The 25,704-nt window shown below is 40.6% G+C and overlaps 1 protein-coding gene and 1 pseudogene across 3 annotated transcripts in view; one reads left to right on the forward strand and one right to left on the reverse strand.

Annotated features, from left to right (window-relative positions):
• Amph (amphiphysin) overlaps window positions 1-25,704 on the forward strand; it is a 197,148-nt gene that overhangs the window by 97,803 nt on the left and 73,641 nt on the right. For all 3 annotated transcript variants that reach the window (XM_076572966.1, XM_006988904.4, XM_006988906.4), the window contains exons 3-5: window positions 12,476-12,530; window positions 19,016-19,110; window positions 23,823-23,918. In XM_076572966.1, the coding sequence (XP_076429081.1) occupies window positions 12,476-12,530; window positions 19,016-19,110; window positions 23,823-23,918 (246 nt within the window). The remainder of the gene's footprint in view (window positions 1-12,475; window positions 12,531-19,015; window positions 19,111-23,822; window positions 23,919-25,704) is intronic.
• On the reverse strand, window positions 7,738-8,321 carry LOC121829555 (small ribosomal subunit protein eS7 pseudogene; annotated as a pseudogene).

Consider the following 25,704-nt stretch of genomic DNA (forward strand, 5'->3'; position numbering starts at 1 on the left):
GTTGAAAATGAAAGACTGAATGTTCAGCTGAAAATTAGCTATTAGCATTAATCACCCTCAATACCACCACTCAGGAAACATGTGGTAAATGAGATAGAACGTAAGATGGGGAGGAGCACTGTGTGTGAGATGCTGTCTCAGTGTCAGACCATAACTATGGAACTCATGAGCCTCATGTCAGCTGTGGTTGCTTACACAAGATAAAACCAGCCCCAATTCTAGCATAAATGGCTGAAGTACTCTCCAGGGCCCCCTCCTTACTGAGCAGCTGGTGGCAGTTGGTAATTGGCTGAGGGATTGTGAATTATTCCTTTTTGAGTATGTAGCAACTGGTAGGTTTCCTGTACTCTGGCTGATACCCTCCCACATATATACCAATGCCACATGAACATATTGGTAACTTTTTTTTTTTTTTGACTTCATGGATTATCAACAAAAATAAAAGAAGAAGATAATGTAGTTTTGAGAGAAAAGTGTTGGAGGTCATGGGGGATGTTAAAAAGAAGAAATAAATGACATGTAGATATGATCACATTTCAATATATATTCATATATATATATGAAATTCTCAAGATAAATAAAATTATTAATGAAAGCATACTTTGTGTTCCAGAGGAAGCCTATTTGTTTCTGAAAGAAAAACACTTTATTATGAAGTATCTGCATGCTTAATTGATATCAGCAAATTACTTCTGAGACAATTGTGAATGCTGTTGCCTGAATTTATACTTGATGTCTATTAAAGTAAAAACTCAGTTGTAATATGTTCTGCTGTAAGTAGACCAGCATCTGTCTGCACCTCTGGAAGGTTCCTGCAGGATGCTTCACTATAGTTTCAGTAGAAACTCTATAGTATTGAGCAACAACTTAGTCCACAAAAGGTTACAACATTTTAGCCAATTTACTCTAATGTCAACTGCCAAGGTCATTTGTAGGTTGTTTGAGAGGTGATATTATGTGGAAGCATATTTAGAACAGGCGTGGGCAAGTACTGAAGCATCCATTTGCTATTTATTGGCTGCTTTTATGTACCAGGAGCTGAGCTAGGCCATTAGGAAACTTTAAGAAGAAAACAGATAAAGTCACTGCTATTAAAGATCTTTACATCTCACAACATATCAGAATGCAATAAATACGTAAATTATGTTGTCTGCTTGAAAAATTCAAGAGCTATGGAAATGCAAGTGAGTGAGGAACAGATCTAGCAGTGTGCACGGTGCTGGGAGGCTTGAAGAGATCAGTTCTCAAGTTCTGTTTCTTAGCAGAACTATAGTCTACAAGGTAAGACTACAGCAGAGGAATAAAGTAGAGCAAAGAAAATATTGTTTAAGATGACAAACACAGATGATAACAGAATGCATGTATTCCCAAAGAAGAGTGGGTTGATTCATCATAAGGAAGATCAGCAGTTCTGCACCCAGGTGGGAGGAGAGGGTGGGCTGGCATACATAGGTATGGTAATTGGCTTGAGGAGGAGCTGTACAGCTCATCTCAGGTAGTAGGTAGAGAATAACTTCCATGTAGGTAAATGCCCATCAAATGCATTCACACCTGAGAGCACATAATCATCGAGTCTTCAGAGCATAAGGCACTGGGCCACCTGCTATTACTCTTGCTTTGGTTAAGCTTTGCTTTAGTTTACAGAAATCTTTCTTTTGACATATTTAAAGCAAAAATCAGAAGAAACAGAGTCTTTAAACAATGTTACTCGCTTCCTCCCTCGTGATACAATTTTTCCCTTATAGTTTCTTCAGTTTGCTGAAGAAACTCTAACCATAATTAATATTCTTAGGAAAATAAATGATTTCTGTACCTTCTTTTGATAGCAGTAATTCCCAGCTGGTGTTTCTAAGCTCAGTGAGAATATGAGATATTACTGAAAGGACAAATAATACACTAAATGCCATGAGATACTTTCTGTGAATCTTTGTTTAATTGTTTGAGATGTGTTTATTATATAATTAATAGTCATAGCAAAATAAATTGCTCATTGAGTTCTGAGTGAACACTGTCTCTTCAGGGGTGGATGGACTTAGTGGCTTGAGTTGGGCTCCAGGTCTGAAGAAGTGTTGGAAAGGGCTTGGAGAGGCAGGTGGGACATGAGTTCCCTAGCAGGACACAGTGGTTTGTTTTATAATGTGTATGTGTATTTTGTTTATATCATCTTTATTTAAAGTCCTTAAAAAGTTGTAACTCATCAAGGTTGTCAACAACATTGGCTCCTATGAGAGGGAGCAGAGAATGGAAATGTATAGAAATGGGTGATTTGGCCTACTTCATACCCATGCTACAGTTGCTGTCTATGGTGCCATATGAGGAAAGAAGCTGGTCATATTTGTTAGATAACCTGACCATCTTCAACCTCCTTACTTATATGTGTCTACTCTTATTAGCAACCGTATGCCCCCACCACATTCCATCCTATATAAATCAAAGGCTTTAAAATGAACTAAAATGAATTTCAGTCTGTGAGACTAAAGACATTTCTAACATCATTGCTGGTACTATTTCCTGTGGTGCTTGTTCCCAGTTAAAGAGATTGTTCCTGGAAGAGGTGCTTTGTGTTATTCTCTAAAGACTTCTTTTGTCTGTTACTTATCTTTGATTATCTTTTACCTACCCATATCAACCATGGCATGTGAAGAAGGTTTGGTTTCTCATTCTTCAATATCCATTAGGAGACTGATTACACTTCCACCTGAGAGAAACGTCCAATTACCTAGTTGGGAAGCTTTTTTTCTAAATGATCCCAGCCTAGGGATTGTGTCATGCTGGTGTGGCCTGCAGAGAATTAGGCATGTTTCTCATGGATTCCTGGGGAACAACCATCTGAGATGGTTGTAAATCTACATAAATAAGCTGTAGTTGGTTTCAGATTAACAGCTATTCCATTGTTTCATTTGGACTGAAGTCATCCTGTAATCCCATTGTTGACCGTGCCATTGAAGTAACATTCTAAATAAGAGATGCCTTGCCAGGAATCTCTTATGGCAATTGTCTGAAACCTGGAGCCTGGCGTGTGTTTAAGTGTAGGGCTGCGTACTAGATGCTAGTCAACATAAGTTCCTATATGCAATAGATACAATGAAGAGTTCATGAAGTTCCCAACGAGCATCAGGTAGGGGTCTTTAAAAAATGTTAATCACATTCTACTCTGGCTTCTAAATTGAGTCACACATTTGACTTGTGCTCCTAAAGAGCAGAGCCATCCTGTGATGGAATCATAGTCTGATTTTCCACAGAAACAGGAGATAGAATGTCTCCTTAATTGAATACATATCTGAATATGCTGAACCCATACCTGATTATGAGTCTTCGAAGGAAGCTTGTGATTTTTAAGTTTCCAAGCCCCACTGGACTACCACAAACAAAAGATGAAGGTGTTTGTTTTTGAAATGTTCTTCAAGAAGAGCTTTGCCAATTATAAACTGTAAGTACAATATCTACTTGATTTACATAGTGACCTACAATTATCATTTTGCTGTATATGTGAGGAAATGAAAGATATGTTATAAAACTTGCATTTTGGGAATTAGGTTAATTATTTTTCTGCTGTTAATATTCATGCTTTCTAGTTTCCTCAGTCAGTAAATTTTCAGATCAGCTTAATGTCTCCCATATCTATTGTTATACGTTTCCTGCACACCTGCATAAATTGCTCCTGTGTGCCCCTTTATTCTTTATTACTGCAATATTTAAAACCATAAAAAACTTTCTGAATAACTTGTCTGTGTTTTTGATACTTAGAAGTACAAATGAAAAACCAGGATGCTTGATAAATTCCCAAGGAGGTTGTTTGGGAAGTTTGGGATGTTCTTTGTGAAGGTATCCTTCTGCATCATGGCATGGAACAGAATTTAGTTCATTTACTTATTAATTATGGAAGGGAGGTCCATGGCTACAACATGTGTATGGCAGTCAGAGGACAACTTAAAATTTGTTTTTTTGCCTTCCATGTTGCTGAGACTAGGTCTGTTGCTAAGCTTTGAACTTTGGGGTATTTGGCGTGCAAGCTTCCAGGTAATTCTCCCATCCTGCCCTCCAATCTCAACATAGGAGTGCTGGGATTCTGGATGTGTGCCACTGTGTCTACTTAGATTCCAGGGGTCAAACTTGGGTTGGCAGGCTTGCTGGATTCATACTGTTACCCACTGAACCATTTTAATTCCATTCAGCATTTATGAAGCATTCACTCTTGGAATAGTTGAGCATTTGAAAAGTACTGACTAGAGTAGTCATCGGGACATATAGCGCACACTGAGCTCATTAAACATGCCCAGCACATTCTGCTGAGACTTTTGTGGACCTCACTGCATAGCCTTTGTTGTTGCTCAAGGAAGTAAGTCCTGTGATACCTGCATTTTGCAGGATAGAATTAAACAGCCTAAGTGACTTGCTCAAGGTTGTATGACTAGAAGGACAGAAATCATTTATTTATGTATTTATACTTTAAAAATGTTTAAAATTATAATATAATTACAATATTTCTCCCTTCCATTCCTCCCTCCACACCTTCCCATATACTCCTCCTTAATCTTTTTCAAGTTTATAGCCTCTTTTACAACCGTTATTGCACACACACACACACACACACTATATATATATATATATATATATATATATATATATATATATATATATATATATACCCATAGATATAGCCTGCTCAGTCTGTATAATGTTGCTTGCATGTTTGTCTTCAGGCCTGTCCATTTGGTATTGGATAAGTGGTGGGAGTTCTCTTCCCTGGAGAAGACTATTTCTCCCACTCTCAGTCTTCCTTGGTTGCTGTAGTTCTTCGTGTAAAGTTGAAACTTCCAGAGCTTTTCTCCATCTACTTTGGCATTTCCTTTGGTATTGTGCTTGTTCGGCTCACATTTGGGCAGCCATATTGTTGGGACTTTGTGTGTGAAGCTCCTGACCTTACTAGAAGGCACAATCTTACTGCGAACTCCCTAATCTTTTGGCTCTTGTAATCTCTCGTCCCCCTCCTCCCTCCATAAGAAATGTTCCCTGAGCCTTAGGTGTGGGATTGTTTCATAGATGTATCCATTGGGAAGGGTCTCCACAACTCTGCACTTTGATTGGTTATTGTTTAATGTAGTGGTCTCCATCTGTTGAAAAGAGAAGTCTCCTTATTGAGGGTGAAGGGTACTTTTATCTGTGGGTTCAAAAACAAATGTCCAGATTGTTTGGGGGGAGGATGCTGGTTTACCACTGAACTGAAACTGGACCTGAATGTCTTCCCTATGAGGACTAGCATTCATGGTTCCCAAACGCACTGTGCAAATTTCCAAAGCAGGGAGGCAGCTGACAGTCCTAGCCAGCTGTGAAACCTGTGGACCAGAGCTCACATCTTAAAGCCAGGCAATGCAATCAAAGCACCTTGTCATGATGCTGTACAAATTACATCAAGTAAACTCTGTGGAAGTATGAGCTTTTGACAAAAACACGTAATCAATTTTGGCATCTTGAGTTATAATGGAGGGTTATATGAGAACACAAGGAATGGTGGCCTTGGTTAGCATTTTCCTCATTGATCAACCACGGACTCTTCCTGGGTGGTCTCATCCTTCATTGCCATCACCCATTTCTTCACAACCTGTAGTACAGAACTGAGAGAGAGCTACAGCTCAGCACTCGGGCACACATGGGGCTTGAATAGCCCAGTCCACCTCAAGTCATACAATGAATTTCTGACTACTAGATAGATGGTATTTGGGGCAAGTTTGCTGCTTCTCTGCCCAGTTTCCCATTTCTAAAAGGAAAAAAAAAAACCTCCATTTCTAGGACTCTAACACTGCATGGCAGACTCATGGAGTTGTTGGGAAATAGCAAAGCTGTGACATTTGGGACAGTTCCTGTAATAAAGGAAGGACCCAGCAATGTCAGACTTTGTAATTACATTTCCATTTTAATGGCATCCATTGAGGACATTGTTCAGTCAAGAACTGGTTTGGTTTCCTCAAATCCCTATGTTGAGTGCAAATCATCAGGACCTAGGAATGTGCCTGTATTTGGGGTTAATATCTTTATAGTTATAGATTAGATTAAATGAGGGCATGTAGGTGAGTCCTATCCCAATATGGCCAGTGCTATTATGAGAAGAGGCAGAGGCTGCCAGAGTACATGTACATTGTGAGGATGCACTGAGGGGGGCTCCTTCTAAGCCAAAGAGAAACAAAACTTGTGATAGCTTCAGCTTCCGGCATCCAGATCTGGTGACCTGTGAGGAACTACATTTCTGTTGGTTGGGGCCCCATGCTATGATTTTTTTTAATAGAAACCCTGGGAAGATAGCTTACAATTTAGACTGTAAGTGGCAGCTTCAGGAGCATTTTAGATGTTCTGTTGTGACTGGAGTAATGACAGACAAGGTACATTCTTCCCCCTCATTAATGCATTCCTTACCTTGACACAGCCGTTGTTTTTATACAGCTTTCAAGTCTGTTCAATTTATTCATGGAAGAATATGGTAGGTAGAGCTGTCTCCCACATGGACAGAAAGGACACAGAACAAGAAGATATCAGGAGAGCTATTGTTAGGGTGAGGGTCCTGTTGAGTTTCCTCCCAAATTCATATCTCTTCTCTAATTATTACTGTTACCCATATAAGCATGTGTGGATGTATATGTATGCCAACACTGAGTCATTTTAACATTGCTCATGTATATGCGTACAGGGATGAGCACTTGGGATATGACAACCTATGTGGGAGCATGTCCCTGAAGGAAACTGATTCTCCCTCTCTCAGCATCCATGACCACATATTGGGCATGATTTTTTAAAATTTATTTTTGTTTTATATGCGTGGATGTTTTGCCTGTATGATTGTCTGTGTATCGCGTGAGTGCCTGGTGCCTGCAGAGGCCAGAAAAGGGTGTCAGATCTCCTGGAACTGCACTTACAGAGAGTTGTGAACTGCCATGTGGGTGCTGGGAATTGAACCTGGGTCCTCTGGAAGAGCAGCTAGTACTCTTAAGCACTGAGCCATCTCTACACCCTCTAGACTATAGTTCTTTATGATGGCGTGTTGCCATATAATGCTCAACGTGATATGAGAGCAATGTGTCAGAGATGCACCACCTCTTTTACCTTTAAAATACTGCCTTACAATTTAGCCGCACTCAAACTTGTCCTAGCTCCCTGTGGGTGCTTATAGTATTCAGTAGCCTAGAGTATTTGATCACACGTGGATTCATCTATCATTACTCATTAACTTTCTAATAGTCTTGGTACTGATTAAGGACTCATTAAGTCTCAATTCCTTGATTATGTAATTTCATTTAAGTCTAAAAAAAGGGTAAGCACATTTTATTAACATTGCTTTTATGATTGAATTAACTTTCCCGAACTCTTATAAATCTTAGCCAATTCTAATTTTGATGTATGACTTTTAACCAAAAGAGAAATGCCAGCAAAGGGCAAAAATAATAAGGTTAATGATGAGAATTCATGTAGGCCTATTCTCATGGATGAGATGGTAGGGTTTAATTTTCTGAAATCACGTTGTGAAGTTCTGTCTTCTCAGGTTCAAGTTTCATGTATCTGTTATTACTGTGGGCTTCATACAAAGGCCTTTTTCTAAGTGTCAGTTCACAACTTCTTAATTAGAGAGGTGGCTTAATGGAAACTATTTTCTATATGTGTAATATAAATATATGTGATATATTACATGTATACACACGTTATATATCACATATAGTACTATGAATGACATTTTATTTAGTCATTTCTTCACAACTGAAATTCTGGGAATTCAAAATTAACACACTTGCTAATGAGCTTCTTGTACATGCCACGAACTGATTTGACCTTGTGCTCCACAGTGTTTCAGTCACTCTGTCCAAATGAGCCTTTAGAGCCAGCTGCCCTCCAGTTTCACTCGGATACTCCCACCCACAATTTTGCTTGCACAAACCAAGTCCTCAAGGATGGCACCAAGCACTACAGCCCAGGGGATGATTCAGGGGGGCTTTGGTTTCCTTTTTGCATGGCTTTCTTGAGCTGGCTTAGGCAAAATCCTCCTCTGAACGATGAAGACCACATGCTTCCCAATTATTTTTTTCCCCAGTTCACACACTAGCTATACTTAAACTTTCTGGAATGATTTCTGCTGAAGAACAGGTACAAATATTATGATAACTTTTCCAACCACCACAAACTTCATTTTCCTCAGCCAAGGTCAGATTGAGTTCTCAGAGCTACACCTTGAGATCTGAGTTCATTTTTATCTTGTGCAGGGCCTGAGAGATACCCAACTCATGCTCATCCAGTTTCTTGCTCTTGGACTTCACATTCTTGGTGTTCCAGTGGAACATGGCCTTGTCCTTATGGAGTATCTGCTTAGAAAGAGGTGTTTTTGTAGCAAAAGTTACCTGACAATTTAAGTCAGTTATTGCATTTGCCATATTTACTAAGATGATTCAACAGTTAGTATTTTTAAATAGATATTAAAGCCCTGTCACCTAAGGTAATTTTCAGACCTGAATACCCTTATTAATAACATCTGTTGGGTCTAGTTTTCTTAGGTCAGAAAGGGATAAATGATTCACATCCCCTGACCAGGGTATCATGCACAGGATGTTATATAAAAATAGTTCCCAAAATGATCTAGGACTAACTGACATCCTAAGGAATCATAATTCTTTGCATTTTTGTTCATAATCTTATCAACTTAATACCTAAATCGTGTCTTCTTTTTCTGAAAAGAAATAATTTAAATGAAAATCAGCTAGTAAAATTGTTCTTTATTGACTCTTGCAGCTTGGGGTATAAGTATTTACTATGGTTAATCCTTCATGTATTTTTAATTCTTCAATGTTACTTTTCAAATGCTATTTATTACACCTTAATGGAGACCTGGTTCTGAAGTCAAAGACCTAGAAGTCTGACAAAGGTCATGGCACCTCCTATCATCCTCTCACTTCATAGAAAGCCCGCCTGTCACTACCAGAGTATAGAATGACATTTAATTCAGTGGCATTTTTCCTTGCTTGTTAGGTACTTCCTGGACAGTGGCAGCTGTCCAAGGTTCTGAAGACTCTTGCGAATGGAGTTGTTTTGAAGCCTTGGTTGTTTGGGTACCACACTCACTCCACACTGTGCTGCACTCCCTGACAGATATGCAAATAATTAATGAACTTTTATTACTCTGAGCCAACATGGTGAAAAGCAACTTGAAACACATTGAATTAAGCGTGAAATGTGACTTCCTTGTACTAACAAAGGTATTTGAAATAGTCATTGCTGGTGTGTTGACTGCAGTGTTTCTCTGACAATTTGATTTCTAACTTAAATCTGACCCTTAGAGGGTGTGTTGATGAGATCTGCACACAGGAGAAAGGATCAGGCATAGATTCTCAAACCTGTGCAGAGAGCTTTTAATCCATATGAACTTTGTGTGTGCCTGCTAATTATTGAAACCATCATGATGAAACCTTCGCATGTTGTCTAGGAGATTTTCTATTTTCTGAGAAGTAGGCAACGTGAGAGGGTGCCTTCTTCTTCCCTGTGCTGGAAGAGTGTGAAACTCCATGGGGAGAATGAGTGAGAGAACTTAAATATGGAAGAAAAAGGGGTATAACTCCCTTAGACTGTGTGTGGGAAAGTGCAATCTGGGAGGGGGGGTGTGTGTGCAGCCGAGCTTGAGAAATATCAGGCAGTTCCTGACAAACTAAAAATGATTCAATTAAAAAAAAACAACAAAATTTCTGACCAACATTGGAGCTATGTTGCAATACTAACATGTTTGGCAGAACAAGGGAGTTTGTAGGTGGCAGATCTTTCTTGGGTCTTGTCCAAAGAAGAGCATTCCCAAGAAATTCAGATGACTTAATTGTAATAGATTCCTTTGCTCTACTGTTGCCATGAGCCCTAGAGAGACTGTGAAAAGAATCTTAATACCATTTTGTGGAGAATTACATTAAAAAAATAGTCGAGAAAAGTATAGGCATGTAGTCCTACAGATGTGGTGATTTAAATGTAGTTTCTACATACAGAGAATAAATACAAAATTCATAGTTGAGTTATTGAAATGGTAGTCCTCAGAGGAATTTAGAATGGCTTCAGATTCTGAGCAGTGGGATAAGAGTTTTTCAACTTAAATCAAAGAGAACTTGTGTTGAGATCTGGGCTCTGTGGAGAAGCGGGCAGGGGGCGGGGCATTAGAGAAAGTGAAGAAATCATTAGAAATGAATGGAGAAAACAAAAACCAGAAAAACAGGGTCATTGGAAACAAACCAAGGGAAAGCATTTTCCAGAAGAGCAGCATGTCAGTGCTGCAAAGGTGTCACTGTGTTAAAGGAGAACAGTAGACAGACAAAGGGAGCGGGGAAGGACAGCCACCAGCTAGACCATTACAGAACAGGACAGGATCCCAGGAGAGGGGCTATGACTCTATGCTTTTCCATTTAGAAGCCGCTAACAGCCAGGTTTTAGAAACATTAAATAATTCTGATAGACCACACACCTACAGGTATCTTGGCATATATTATAGATGAATATAAAATGAGGATGGATGCATATGGATGAGGAATCTATTAATTGTAATTATCTATGGTTCACCTGCAGTAACGATGTAGGGAGATTTCAACATGCAGAAGAACCTACTCCATAGCATGTAGTAGATGAAGAATTTTTCTGCAAAGCCTTTTATCCGGCGGAATTTTAGATGGAGCTCTATGTGGTTGTTACTGAAAGATTTACATGACCTTATGGGGAAAATTAAACATGTTAATAACTGAGAAAGAAGAAAGTAATTTAAATTAGCCTCGATTTTCTGCTTAAATTAAACTCATCTATTTAAGCTAGTGTTGTACAGCCTGAACTTTTCCTCACTGTTACATTAAAAACAAATCTCTTCTGAGAATCTCATTTCATTAAAAAATAACATTATTGTTTCCTGTTGGGAAGATAAATCCAGTGTATGGAGAGGAGCATGAATAATTTAAATTTTTTTCTTGTTTTGAAAGCAAAGGCAGTGGCTTAATTGTGGACTCATCTGACATACTCTGTTTCATGAGTGTTCGAGAGATGAATGCTCTTTCCTGCTGCTCTTTTGCTATTTCCAGATACTCTGAACAATCCTGGTGACTCATGGCCGCCATTCTTACAGTGGGCTCTGCATGCTGTTTGCATGAGATGCTGAGGGTAAAGTATCTGTCTTGGTGTGAAGTGAGGGTGCCCTCATCTCTATGATCCTGGGCTGTTCCAAAGAACCACCACCAACAGCAGAGCTGGCATCTGAAAGCCTGAGACATCTGTGAGGTTCTGGCCTAATGGCTGTGTGTGCCATTCTTCCATATGTGCCCTACAGAAGCCACTGATGCAGCCCGGATTCTCCACTTACTTGGTTTGAGAAGTGTGACACTGAGGAACCCAAATCATCCTAAACTGTACCTTTTAGAACTTTCAGCTTCAGGCTGCTTTGGGTTCAAATCAGTCCAGGAACATCAAATGTCTCAATTCAGATTTGATTCCCTCTACATCTCCTAATCTCTGATGTGAAACCTGATTTCCCTCACAGCACATCCCATCTCTTTCCATTGTTCAAGTTTCTATTATCTTCTAACCATCTGCTTTGTCCTTAACATTTCCAGTTTGTTTTCTTTTCTGAATGTTACTGCAAATTCCAATAATGCTTATCCACTCAGAAACTCCATTGGATCTTTTGTTGTATTTTTGCCTTCGCTACTGGTCAGCATTCTCAGTGTTTACCGACTCATTTAATTGGGCAGTTTGGCCTACATTCCACTGAGGTCACACAATCTCCATGGCTTTCTACAGAAATGGTTTTTACTTTTGGAAATGCAAAAATGAGCTGTATTGTATGTTTCTGTCACCCTGGGATCCAGGACAAACAGGCAGCCTCCATCTGGAACACTGTGGGACACAAGGCAAAGGAAAGACAGGTCAAGGCTGTATGATGACTTCCAGCTTAGTAGTGCATGGCACTTCCTCTCACATTCCTATAGCCAATTCTGATGTTATTAAAGCTGGAAGTACTGCTCTTATTAAAAGAATTATGATAGATCAGCAATAATAAAATATCCCAAATCTATATTTTGCATCAGCACTTGCCTTTTCACAGGGTACTAGACTGATTTACCAAAGCCAGCTACTATTCTGAATAGAAAAGATAAAAGTTATATTGCTATTCCCAGGTGTCAAAATTAAAAGAAACAGAGAGTATATAGTAGTCATTTACTGATGATTCTTAAGTACATAGGGGGTCTGTCTGCTGGGCCCAACTTTTTACTGTTAGCAAAATCTTTTTTGTCTTTTTTAACTCTGGATAACACCTGTATAAAAATTGAGGCTAATGGGCATATCAACTTGTTCAGAGTGTGCTTACACATATATATTTTTTCAGTAACAAGTTCTGGCAATGATAACTGAATCTTATCACTTCTTCATATTTGCATGCAAAATATAGACAAGATGTTTAGAATCTCTGTACTTGTGTGTTTTTCAGGCAGAGGGTACCAGACTTCAGCGAGAACTCCGAGGATATTTAGCAGCAATCAAAGGTAATGTGTATGTGTGTTGTTTACTGCCTGTTTCTAAGCACAGGTTGTTCTTGGAATTTGTAAGAGACGGGAAGTGAGTGTTAATGAGAGCACCACTTGGCTTTCTGGCAAGCAGCATACTTGAACACAGGTGTGTCGTTCCACCCACTTCCAATTTCCACTGAAATGATAATCAGAATATGCAAGGACAAATATACATCTGCCCTTCTGCCGCAAACTAAAAATAGATGCCACCCACACGCCAGGGGTTTCTAGGAAGGCTTGTTAGACAGAGTGAATGGGAGACTTCACTGAAGCAGAGCTGTAGCTGGCTTCCCTTCTGGGAGAGTGAGGTCCCAAGGTACAATACTCATAGACTCGACTCGCTTAAGCCCTCTCACTGTATGTATTTTGTCAATGACATAAATGAAACACCTGAGTTTAGTCCCAGGACCATGCTTAGTAGACCACCTACATGGTACCCTGTCTGGTTTTATGTTCTCTAAGCCTTTGGTTTTATCTGCTTTCTGACAGGGCTGTTGAACTTCATGACTAACACTGAGCATCAGTTTCACTGGTTTTTAGATCATCTATGCCAAACTTTCACGTGTGTGTGTGTGTGTGTGTGTGTGTGTGTGTGTGTGTGTGTGTGTAAATCAGAGGAAAACTTGGTGGAGTTGGTTCTCTCCTTCTACCATGTGGGTTCCAGGGATCAACCTAAGGCCATTAGGTTGGTGGCAAGAGTCTTTCCCCGATGAGTCATGTCTCTGACCCTCCTACTCTTACTTCTTCGAGAGCACTTTCTGTGCGCTGCACTATGTGCTCTACACCCTAGGCATCTTACTTGTTTATTGTCTTCCAACAGATATTTGATAAATGCCATTAACTCTATTTTACATTTTCCAACATGTAATGCCAGGAGTTTAGTCCTGCAGATTCATAAAGCTCATCAAAAAACTGCTTCGAAATTAACTTCAAGTACTGTTTGCAACAATTCCATCAGAAAATATAAATTTCTCTAGATATTTATTATCGTGATCAACTTAAGATATGAACACAGAAAGTCATGTTATTCCAAGATTGGAGCTTTTCTCCATGTGAACTAACATTTTGGTGTGGATATATCTGTTGAATGAATAAGCTTTCCTTCTATACCAGTGGTTCTCAAGCTCCCTCATGCTGCAACCTTTTAATACAGTTCCTCATGTTGTGGTGACTCCCAACCATAAAACTTTTTTCATCACTACTTCATAGCTGTAGTTTTGCTACTATTATGAATCTTAATGTGAATAACTGTGTTTTCTGATGGTCTTAGGTGACCCCCGTGAAAGAATCTTTAGACCCCAAAGGGGTCATAAACCATATGTTGAGAGCCACTGTTCTATATGGTTCTATGTAAGTTGGTCTCTTTTACCTCATTAGTATAGAGGATGCTGCAGGAAAAGACTGTCGTAATTCTTTTCTTTAATATGATCTAGGAAGGGACCCCCTTAAGTGAGGCATTAGTTCCAGTGAGAAACTGGGTGGTGCAGGAAAGCAGCACCTGCCTGCTGCTTCTGGTGAGCACATCTCTCTGAAGGAGAAGGGATAATATGAGCTTGCTCCTCCTTGGTTCCTGATGATTGGTTGGTATTAGCTAGTTATATTCCACAAAGAGTGTTCTGTGTTGAAATTACTTTGGCCAAAGAAAGTTAGGATAAATGTTTATGCAGATGCCTAGTGAGCTTCTCAGAGTGCTTCTTGGAGCTGCATTCTGGTACTGTGTTCTTCAGAGCTGCTGTGATGTAAGCAGTATATCCCAGATGGCTTTTCTTCTCAGTGTCATGATGAATAAGTCATGTTCCTTGGAATACATTTTGGGTTGGGAAACACACTTAAACACAAAGAGTGTGCAGGCATTAAGTAGATCATAATTGGCATTGTGAAGACATTTCACTATGCGTTGAAGTTCCACATTGTGGAACATTTCACTAGAGGCCAATTTCTGTTTTCACAGAATACATTGGATAATTGATAGTACTGCAATGCACATAAGATCATAACAACAACACAAAGGAACGAGATTTAGCCCCAGGGGATTCTGGAAGCTGCAGCAATTTTAGGAGAAGCATTGAGCCACTGTCTGCATTCACAGGCACTGTCTCAAAACTAGAGCCCTGACTCTGACTCATATAATCTTTCTGCCTCTCTCCTGTGATATTCATTGAACCTTAGGCATAGAAGTTGTGTTGTAGATATGCCAATTGGAGTTTGATTCACTGTGGCTATTTATTCTCTGCATTTTGGCCATCTGTGGTGCTCTGTCTACTACCTAAAATTAGCTTCTTTGATGAGGGATAAAAGCTACGCTTCATCATGGTTGTAAGGCTAAGTCTTTAGAATATAGTTAGAAACTATACTGATTTAGAAAATTGGCAATAGTAGGTAATCTCTCCTCTAGAGTCCATTACTCCTCGAACCAGCAGTAATTTGCTAGGTTTATAGTACCAAGCATGAATTCCCTCCAGTTGAACAGCCTTGAGTCTGACGAGATAGCAGTTGGTAACCCCTCAGATGAAAGTGCTACTATCGTACCCTTGGAACAATCTTCTCATGCTTATCATTGCTGTGGTTTGTAGGCTTTCCATTTGGGGAGACTATTGGTTTCTTTTCTGCCTTGACAGCTTGCTTGGTGTTTCTAATACTATGAGAGCTAATCCTCTGGAAGGAGGCTTCCAGGTTAGTTCCAGCTCTATTCTTCCAAGTCCCATGTCTGATATGTGTGGTATGTCTTCAGAAATAGGATTTTACCTTCAAGTTCCGGGAGGCAACGAGGATCATGGCAACAGCCTACATTGTTTTGAGAGTCTTGAGTACCCCTGACCAACAATAAGAAGGGAGGTTTCTTTGCCTGGAATTAGGGTTTCTATTAGGTGATCTGTGGCTCTTTCAGGGAGCACTGTCACCCCACATAGTGTGACTCCATTGACAATATTTTACAGGCTTGTTGGAGTGGTTGGCTATATTATTTTTAACTAAAATTTATACCCTGAGGCTATGAAAGCAAAGAGTACTCACTGGAGTGCAATCTCTACTGCTAGTCTTTTTTTTTTTGGGGGGGGGGGTGTTTTTGAGACAGTGTTTATCCGTGTAGTTTTGGTGTCTGTCCTGGATCTCACTGTGTAGACCAGGCTTGCCTCAAACTCACAGAGATCCACCTGGCTCTACCTCCTGAGTGCTGAGATTAAAGGTGTGCGCTCTACTTCTACTCTTAGAGGATAAAAACAAGATCATGAAGTTGTCATTAAATGGAAATCCATCTTATTAAATGTTTTGGAGAAAGTCCAAAATTTTGAATAGAGGCTCCTATCCAATAGGAACTGAATATTCTCCCTATATGTGGTGGTCTGTAGTTGCTAGAAAAACTTGTCCATTACTAATCTTATAAAATATCATGTATTAGATATTAACTGCCAATAGTAGCTTTCAGCATGAACTCTGCTCTGAGGTTAACAAATTACATGTAAAGAAACTAGATTTTAGCTGTTTGTTCTTTTCTTGTATTATATTCTGCCATCAGAGTGAGTTCTTGGGTTTAGTTTCGTTTTGTGCTATTGGGTAATTTATAATGAATAGAAACTGAATGGCTCATCTGGAGTCGGAGAAGTTCAAGATCAAAATTCCACCTCTGGAAAGTTTCTCTGCCACACCACACCACTGCAGAAGCATTCCCTGGGCAAGGGAGAGAGAAATGACAAACTCATCCTTTAGAAGTCCCCACCCTCTTGATAATGAGCCTACTTGTTCAATAGCACCATCAATCCATTCTTGAGCACAGAACCTCCTGACAATTCCTGCTTAAAGCCCCCACCTCCCAACAGTGCTATACCGGGGACTAAATTTCTAAAACGTAAACTTTGGGAGACGAATTCAAATAGAAAAACCCTCAGTTGTTAAAATGCCTGAAAGTCTTTGTGCCCCTCAAAAGGAAGGCTCACCCTTGTTATTTTGGGTCTCAGTCCATTGTTGAGGAATATTTAACTATGCAAAGATGTGTTACATTTGTTTAATTATGTAAAGATGTGTTGCTGTTTTACCTTGTCTAAGGCACTTGATTGATCTAATAAAAAGTTGAATGGAGGGAGGAAGTATAGGCAGAACTCCTGGGCAGGGGGATTAAGTAAGAGGAGGGATTTAGGCTCCAGAAAGAAGAAAGAAAAGGAGAGGGCAGGGAAATGCCAGGGGCCAGCCAGTCAGACACAGAGGTAGCAGGAAGTAGGACATACAGAATGAAGGTAAAAGGTCCCAAGGCGAAATGAAGATGAATAGAAACAGGTTAAATTAAGTTAAAAGAGCTAGCAGGACAAGCCTAAACTAAGGCTGCACATTCATAATAATGTCTTATATGTTGTCTTTATTTGAGAAGCTGGTTGGTGGCCCAAAGAAAATTGCAACTACAGTCCACCTGCTTCCTACGGAGTCAACTTCTTGGAACCCATTTCTATGTTAAAATGGCATCTTCCAAATTCCCTGTGTATACGCACACTAATGGACAGTCACTTTGGTCTGATAGAAGCATTACTGTAACATTGTGCTTTTAGCAGATGAGTAAAACCTTACAAAACTTTGTTTTGAGTGAGGTCAGTTTCATTTTACACCACAAAGGTCATTTGGCTGGCAGTGCCATCCCCAGCTTATCCAGAACCTGTTTCCATAGCTATTTATAATTTTCTTCAGACTCAGAAAAACATTTAAAGAAATTCCCAGAAGCATTTGTCATTTGGATTATAGAAGCACAACAACCAGTAACTAGTGTTTGTCATGAAATGGTGGAGCATGTTTCTTGTGCAAGTTTGCGTGTATCTGGGTTGGGGTGAATATGACATATGATATAGTTGTCACCTCAGTGGTGACCTTATCATGGTTGATGTCTTTACTTGCTTGAATGTAGGGGTGGGCACAGGTTCTGTGTCACCTCTGCCTTGTCTATGCTTGTATGACTGTGGTTCACCTGGTTCCACAGAGGATTCAGTCTTCACTAACTCTCCCTGCCTTTGGTCCAGATGTTCGTGCAAGTCTCTTCAGCCACATGGGCTTCGCACCTCATTGTCAAGGACATCTCCAGCCACGCTCAGTAGTGCACTCTTCTTTACAGGCTTTCTCACCTCATGTGGCTTGAGGCACACCAAACCTCAAGGGTGTGAGGACCATTGCCTATGTATAATTGTCAGGGAGACAGAGAAAACATAGGCTTACATGTCAAATTGTGTGCTGGCTTTCACACACTTTTCTGGGATATACACTGTCATCTCAGACCTCTTTTATTTTGTCCTTTTATGCTTCTTGGTGAACCCAGAACTGATTACCATCTGTCCAGCAATCATGTGGCTATTTTCAATTTGCAAATGGTTTCAATTTTTGCTTCACTGCATTGTTTTCCCTGCTTTCCTTTGTTAACCCCTTAGTGACAAAAGCTTAGACACCAACTTGGCCAGGTGGGGTCTTCCAGCAATTGTTTGCCTATAATTCTGGTCATTCATGAGCCACCTCCATGTGGACCCAGCATTTGCACCATATCCTCCATGCTTTGCTGGGTCTGGCCGTGTCAGGAGGAAGTAAGGGGGTGGTGACTGCAAAGCCCTGGAGATGCTCTATACCCTCACTGCTCATAGACACTCCACATTGTTACTATTATTAATAAGTGCATGTTTGTAACCTACTGATATGTAAAGAAAATTTAAACCCATAGGCCCATGAAGTCAAAGCTTTCTGAAAGGTTTTATTCAAATATTCAAAACTATGAATATAAAGCCGGGCGTGGTGGCGCACGCCTTTAATCCCAGCACTCGGGAGGCAGAGCCAGGCGGATCTTTGTGAGTTCGAGGCCAGCCTGGGCTACCAAGTGAGTTCCAGGAAAGGCGCAAAGCTACACAGAGAAACCCTGTCTCGAAAAAACCAAAAAAAAAAAAAAAAAAAAAAAAAAAAAAAAAACTATGAATATAGTTTTGAGAGATATTGCGAAAACACATTTTTACTTGTCTTTTTAAACTTAAGTACTGCTTGAATTGTAATGACTTTCAAGAATTTTACTGTTTAAATCAAGTAACCACTTTCAACTGATACATATTAAAGTCCTATTTATATTGTTTGTACTTGCTTTGAAAGTATTTTTTTACACAGTGACTCAGGCTTAATTTTGCTTTTAGAATTTTGCAGCTTTGTCTATTATTTTGGTGTTCTAGATATTTGTTGTTAGACTCCCTTTAATAAGTGACTAGAGCACATTGTTGTTGCAGTTCTTAGAATATGACAGTGTTGACTTCTTCTGAGACCCAGTGTTTTGCTACCATGGTGTAAGTAACTGAAAAGGTGTCCTGTGAGAAAGACTACAGAACCAGAGACTCTCGAGCACAGAGGGGGTGTGGTGTGCCTTCACCGCTGTTTCTGTGTCACTTGTCAAAGCGGGGGAGAAGAGAGCAGTGCCTTCCCCATTCCATGTAACAGGAACTGTTTCTCTCCAATGCCAGGCATGCAGGAGGCCTCAATGAAGCTCACCGAGTCACTTCATGAAGTCTACGAGCCAGACTGGTATGGACGGGAAGATGTGAAGATGGTTGGTGAGGTAAGAGCTGGGTGGCAGCTCACAGGAGTCCTAGAGTGGCTTCCAGAAGGCTTCCACTGCTCCTCCCACCTCCCTTCCCCACTTCAGGGCAGTAATCACAAAGCAAGGCTAGATACTCAGAAAGCAGCCTGGAGTTCTACTGCCTAAGTCATCTCCCACTTGTAGTGTGAGGGGAAGCTGATTCCAAAAACAATTCCAAAACTTTTGAGAAGGTTTGGCTTAAAGATTGCTTTTCTTCAAACTAACAATAGCTCTTTTCTGTTGCTGGAGGGCTTCTCTCCAGGTTCCACCAAGCCCCACAGTCCCACAATCCACGTATAAAATAATCACTCAGATGCTTATATTACTTATAAACTGTATGGCCATGGCAGGCTTCTTGCTAACTGTTCTTATATCTTAAATTAACCCATTTTTATAAATCTATACCTTGCCACGTCGCTTGTGGCTTACCGGCGTCTTTACATGTTGCTTGTCCTGGCGGTGGCTGCAGTGTCTCTCCTCCCTTCTTCCTGTTTCCCCAATTCTCCTCTCTCCTTGTCCCGCCTATACTTCCTTTCTGGTCACTGGCCATCAGTGTTTTATTTATATAGAGCGATATCCACAGCACTTTTCCATTACATAACATAGGTTGTAACGATGTTTTTGGGGGAGCCTTTTTATAGGTGTGGTTTTTATGATGTAGTTCACCCTTTCATTCCTGTCTCCCTATTAACCAACCCTCTTGGAATGCAGAAGCAAAAGCTCAGAAGACTGCCCATCCTCCATAGCACTGTTAGTCCATTCACTAAGATCAACTGAACATCATGGCATCTTTGGACTTAGAAATACCCTCATACCTGAAGACTATAGCTCTGGGTTGCCTGGCCTGCAGGAAGTGAGCAAGTGGGTGTCACTACTCTGTGGAAAGTTGGCCAGCCAGAATGGTTGTGTGACCTCAGGTAGTTCCTTTGTCTTCATGGGATTCATTCCCATGTACAAGATGGAAATAATAATTGTACTAACTGAAAACACATTTGAAGTCTTTGTGTTCAGGAACCCTAGTCAGTGTCCAGAGCATGTTGTGGTCACTGATGTTGTGGTCGCTGATGTTGTGGTCATTGATGTTGTGGTCACTGATATTGTGGTCACTGAAGACAGACTACTGTCTTCCCTACAAGTTCTCTATTGAAACGAAGAGCAATTGTTTGTCTTATTGTCACTTTAGATGAGTCAATATAGTTCCTCTAGGAACAGGAGATCCAAGTTAGATGACAGAGCCAAAGCCCAGGGGACAGTCAATTCTATGAGCTGCACATTTTTACAGCCTTGGAAAAGCAATTCACAGAGAGTCTCCGCCTGCTGCCTGACAGTGCTGACACCCTGATGTTGACCTTTGTGATCTCATTAGAACTGAAATAAGAGTGCATCTATCCATGAGAAATGATGCTGTTGGATATACTCCATCTTCTAAAATCTTTCAGGATGTGGATTTGGCAAAACTCTTCCCACACACCATTTTCTAATGCAATTATCAAGTGTTTATATCATCTTACTTTTTCAGTATAAAAACACCATATTTCAACAGCATGTTGTTAAATGCTTATCTCACTTTGTACATTTATGACTAATAATATATTCTCAAAACTCATCGTGAACACGGAAAATTCAAAGAATAATGGAAAAGTGTATTTTTTTAAAACTGTTTGGCCTAATGGCTTAGGCTTTGAGCTAGCTGGTTTTTTTTTTTCATTTTTCTTTATTAAGAAATTTTCTATCACTCCACATAGTATCCACAGATTCCCCCCTCCTCCCTCCACTCACCCTCCCAGCCCTCTTTCCCAAGCCACCCTCTATCCCTACTTCCCCCAAATCGAGGTCTCCCATGGGGAGTCAGCAGAGCCCAGCACACTGAGCCTAGGCAGGTCTAAGGCCCTTCCCACTGCACCAAGACTGTGCAAGGTGTCACATCACAGGCACCGAATTCCAGAAGCCTGCCCATAGACCAGAGACAGATCCTGATCCCCCTGCCTGGGTACCCCCCAAACAGTTCGAGCCAAACAGTCATCTTCTATATCCAGAGGGCCTAGTCCACTCCCATGGGGGCTCCATAGCCACCAGTCCACAGTTCATGGGCTTCCACTAGTGTGGCTGGTCATCTCTGCATATCCTCCCATCATGATCTCGACGTCCCTTGCCTGCAGTATCTATCTCTCCTCTCTCTCATCAATTGGATTCCTGGAGCTCAGCCTGGTGCCTGACCATGAATCTCTGTATCTGCCTCCATCAGTCACTGGACAAAGGCTCTATGATGACAGCTAGGTTATTTGCTAGGCTGGTCACCAGAGTAGACCGGTCTGGGCACCCTCTGGACCACTGCCAGCAGACCAAGGTGAGGTCAACCTTGTGGATTCCTGAGAGCCTCCCCAGCACCCTGCCTCTTTTATTCCCATGATGTCCTCATCTATCATGGTATCTTCCTCCCTGCCCTCCCACTCTCTCTCTGTTCCAGCTTGACCCTCCGATTTCCCTATGTTCTCATCCCTCACTCCTTGCCCTCTGCCACCCCCCACACCCAGTCCACTCATGAAACTATGTTCATAGCAGCATTATTCATAATAGCAAGACCCTGGAAACAACCTAGATGCCCCTCAACTGAAGAATGTACAAAGAAAATATGGCACATATACACTATAGAGTACTACTCAGCAGTAAAAAACAATGATATCATGAATTTTGCAGGCAAATGGATAGAACTAGAAAATATCATCTTGAGTGAGGTTACCCAGACTCAGAAGGACAAACATAGTATGTACTCACTCATAAGTGGATACTAAATGTGAGGGAAGGGATGGTCAGACTGCAACCCACAACTCCAGAGAGGCTAGCTAACAGGGAAAGACCCTAGGAGGGACACATAGATGGCCCTGTGAAGGAGAAGTGGATGAGACAAGTGTATTCTTATCCTTCAAACATTACATGATTCCATTTTGTCTGTGGCAATGCCAATATTGACACTGATTCTTTAATGAAATGGCTACAATACTACAGGGGTCCCTGTGGATTCCAGGATATTTGGACCCTCAGTTCCATGTGCAAACCTCATCCTTTGGATAACAGAGCAACTGATCATCACATGTTCAGAGTATCTACTCACCACCAATGATGAGCCCTTTTCATTCAGTGGATTTAAATTACTTTATTTGCATAAGATTCTTCAGTTGGGCATTATAATAACTAGGATTAGTTTTTGATGTGCTAAAAAGGGAACAAAATGCAAATCAAGCTTCATTTGTTTGTTTTGGAAATGATCTCATGTAGCCTAAACTGGATTCAAACTTACTGTGCAGCTGAGGCTAGCCTTGATCTTCTCATCTCTATTTCCCAAGTTCAAGGATTATAGGTATGAAGCATTGTATCCAGCTGTAAATTTGTTTTTTAACAAGATCAAGAATTACCACTCATTGATGGTGAGGGGAATGTACCCTCCTCCGCTACCCCTGCCGCCTGTGGTGGACCTGCCCCCTTACCAGCTGTAGTACTCAGGAAAGTGGGCCCTGTGCCTTGCCTGGGCAACACAGAAGAGCTGGCCCTGATGGTCCAGGTGTGTGAGAGCCAACCTTGAGGGTGTGAAAGCAGAACTGGCCCTGTCCCTTGCTTATTGCTGCAAGGGGTGAACGAGTCAGGGCAACGCTGGTGGTGAGGACAGGGGAGATCTGGGAGACTGACCAACCCTGCAACTACTCAGGCTCAGAACTAGGTTTATGAGTTGGTCCACCCCAACATCCACTCCTTCTGTGATCTGAGGGTGCATGTGAAGGGACCAGTCTGGTCCTGTAGACCTAAAGCTGCAGGATCTCCATGACACAGGGCAACAGCAGGATATCCAAGAAGAGTCCCAGTGAGGGCCCGGCATTGATATTCACAAGAAATATTGAACCAGACCAGTGACTCTTTGCAATGTACACTTGGAAGGAAAGATGTATGGACAAAAGGGTTTGCTGCATAACTCACTGTGTCACACTGCAGCTTCCATGATGAGATTTTTCTTCTTTTTTTCTCTTAAATTTTATTTTATTCGGGGAGGGTGTTGCAAGGGCAGAGGGCAGATGCAAAGGGACAAGTAAATGAATGGGATCAAAATGCATGATGTTTAAGACACAAAGAATAAATAAAAAGAAAGTTTAAAGAAAAAGATTTACTGCTCACATAAATTTGGAAGTGACAGTTCAGACATGGCATGTTAGGTTAACAAATACCAGACATCTTTTTCTTTTTCTTTTTTTTTCCAATCCGCTGGAAACCTCATAACTGGTAAAAAGTATCCCAGTTTGACAGATTTTTCATTCTATAAATGAGGTTTCAGCCATGTTTTGTTGTTTTTTTTCTGTCTGGGTTGGATCTAATTTGATCAATGCTGCAGATAAATTCACTGTCTCACAGGAGTTCTTCTCAATCTTTTAGCTCCACTGTCCATCCACTGGGACCTGGGAACCTGTTAAAACATCTCCACTCTTTAGTAATTCAGAATCAGATATGGATTTTAAACAAGCCATGCTCTTAGCTTGTGTTGTTAACTACAACAGACTGCCTGAACATTGGCATCCTAATTAGCTCATACTGCATCTTCTCATATCTCAGGAAGTATTGCTTCCCAAGTTTTGTGGTTTTAGATATTTTAGAAGTTTAGTGAAATGTGTCTGAGATTACTGAGTCACAGTCTATTTCTCTTTTAGAAATGTGATGTGCTGTGGGAAGATTTCCATCAAAAACTAGTGGATGGGTCCTTGCTGACACTGGACACCTACCTGGGCCAATTTCCTGACATAAAGGTATTTCACTCTCTGTGTGTGAAGGAAATAATTGAATGGTCTCATGTAGTTCTTGAAACCAGGGCAACAGAGGAGAATTAAAAGTTCTCAAACTGAAATGAAAGACATTTGTAACTTTTCCTTTAGTCAAGCGTAGGTTTTTATTCTATTCCTATTATCATGAAATAAAATCCAGCCACAGAAATCAAAGTGTCTCTCTTAGTGAACGCTTCAGTGTTTCTTTCTTTGCTAAAGTCTTTTCAAGCCTGTAGATACTTTAGATCAGAAGCCAAATGTACAAAAAAATCCAATGATATTCAAACTTTGTGGGGTGATTTTCATTAGAATAAATGGTCACAGAGAATAGAGAAACTTAACTAACTATAAATGTGAAGAGAAATCTGATATCTCACTATTTATTGTTAATTTTACACACGGTGACAGTGTACCTGGGTATTTTTTCCCGTATTTTAGGTGTATTTGCCTTAGGATGTGCAACAGACATGCAGCATTAGCCCTTTTGCTTCTGTGTTCAAGATGGAGTCAGGGCACGTTGACTTCCTAGTAGTGTGAGGAGGCTATGAACCAGTACCCGTGGGCCTCTGGAGCATTTTCTTGCACAAATCCACTGTGATCCAACCTTCTCTATAGTTGTAAACAAATATCAGAAAACTTCCTGTAAGAAATGCCCTGGCCTTGTCTGCACAGTGAAATGAAGCAGCTTCACTAAAACAGAATGCAGGTCAAGAGCTAGATTTTCTGCTCCCACAGGGTATGAATAAGAACTGGCTAAAATGGAAAGAACAGTTGCGGCTTTCTGGAGTACTGGGCAAGAACTTAATTGGATCTCTCCAATCATATTCTTCTGGGTGGCTATGTGTCAAGTAAACAAATCTGAATGATAGATTCCCAATGTTAACATAATGACCAGTGATTTCTTCCCTATGTTTTCATTTGCTTTGAGTTTTGGTGCTGGTTTCTGCAAATTAGACATAGTCACCTGTCAGCAGCCATTGGAGTCTAGAAGGCAGCGACTAGAATTTCCTGGTTCTTATGTTTCAGAATAAGGGATTTGATGAGGGACACACAATGTTTATTGAGAAATATAGCACCTCCAGGCAAGGCAATGACCAGAGGTCTGGGAAATGTTAGAAGCTCAATGGTGTTGCTTTCAGGCATGCTGGGAACTATACTATACACACTAATGTGCCTACTTTATTTCATGTCATCCTTGGTTCTAGAGAGTTTCTTATCCCCACTCTGTCTTTGATTTTTGATGTGCTCATGTTGATGGTTTCCTCTTGGCCAGACCCTCATAGTCATCTTAGTCAGATTTTGAGTCAGTCTCTCTGTAGTACAGCCCACTTCCTGTTCTTTTAAAAATAAACATTATAAAAACCCTTGCAAGTAAATAAAAATACTACATACCCAAATTAGCCAGACCCAGAGTCTATACAACTTCATGTACTTAAATACATAAAAACTGGCATTTTAAATGGAAGCTGTGAAGCTCCACATTAGATTTCACACTATCAATACTGAATACATTTTATGCACATATCTGATAAGTATTTTGAATCCCCAGTAATAGGTTTGTCCACTGATGCAATAAGCCAAATCAAGCTGAATTAATAAGACCAGACCATTCCTGGATGATCTCTGGGGAAGAAAGGAAGAGAAATCCCATGGCAGGTCTATGGACTGGAGCTTAAATACCCTGTAGGCATGGTCTTGAGCAGCTCATGGGGAGGAGCCATCGATTGGTGGGCTTTCTGAAAGGGGCAGAGTTTGGAGAGGGAGAAGGGGG

The sequence above is a fragment of the Peromyscus maniculatus genome, chromosome 5 (genome assembly GCF_049852395.1).
Source record: "Peromyscus maniculatus bairdii isolate BWxNUB_F1_BW_parent chromosome 5, HU_Pman_BW_mat_3.1, whole genome shotgun sequence".
NCBI classification, from domain to species: Eukaryota; Metazoa; Chordata; class Mammalia; order Rodentia; family Cricetidae; genus Peromyscus; species Peromyscus maniculatus.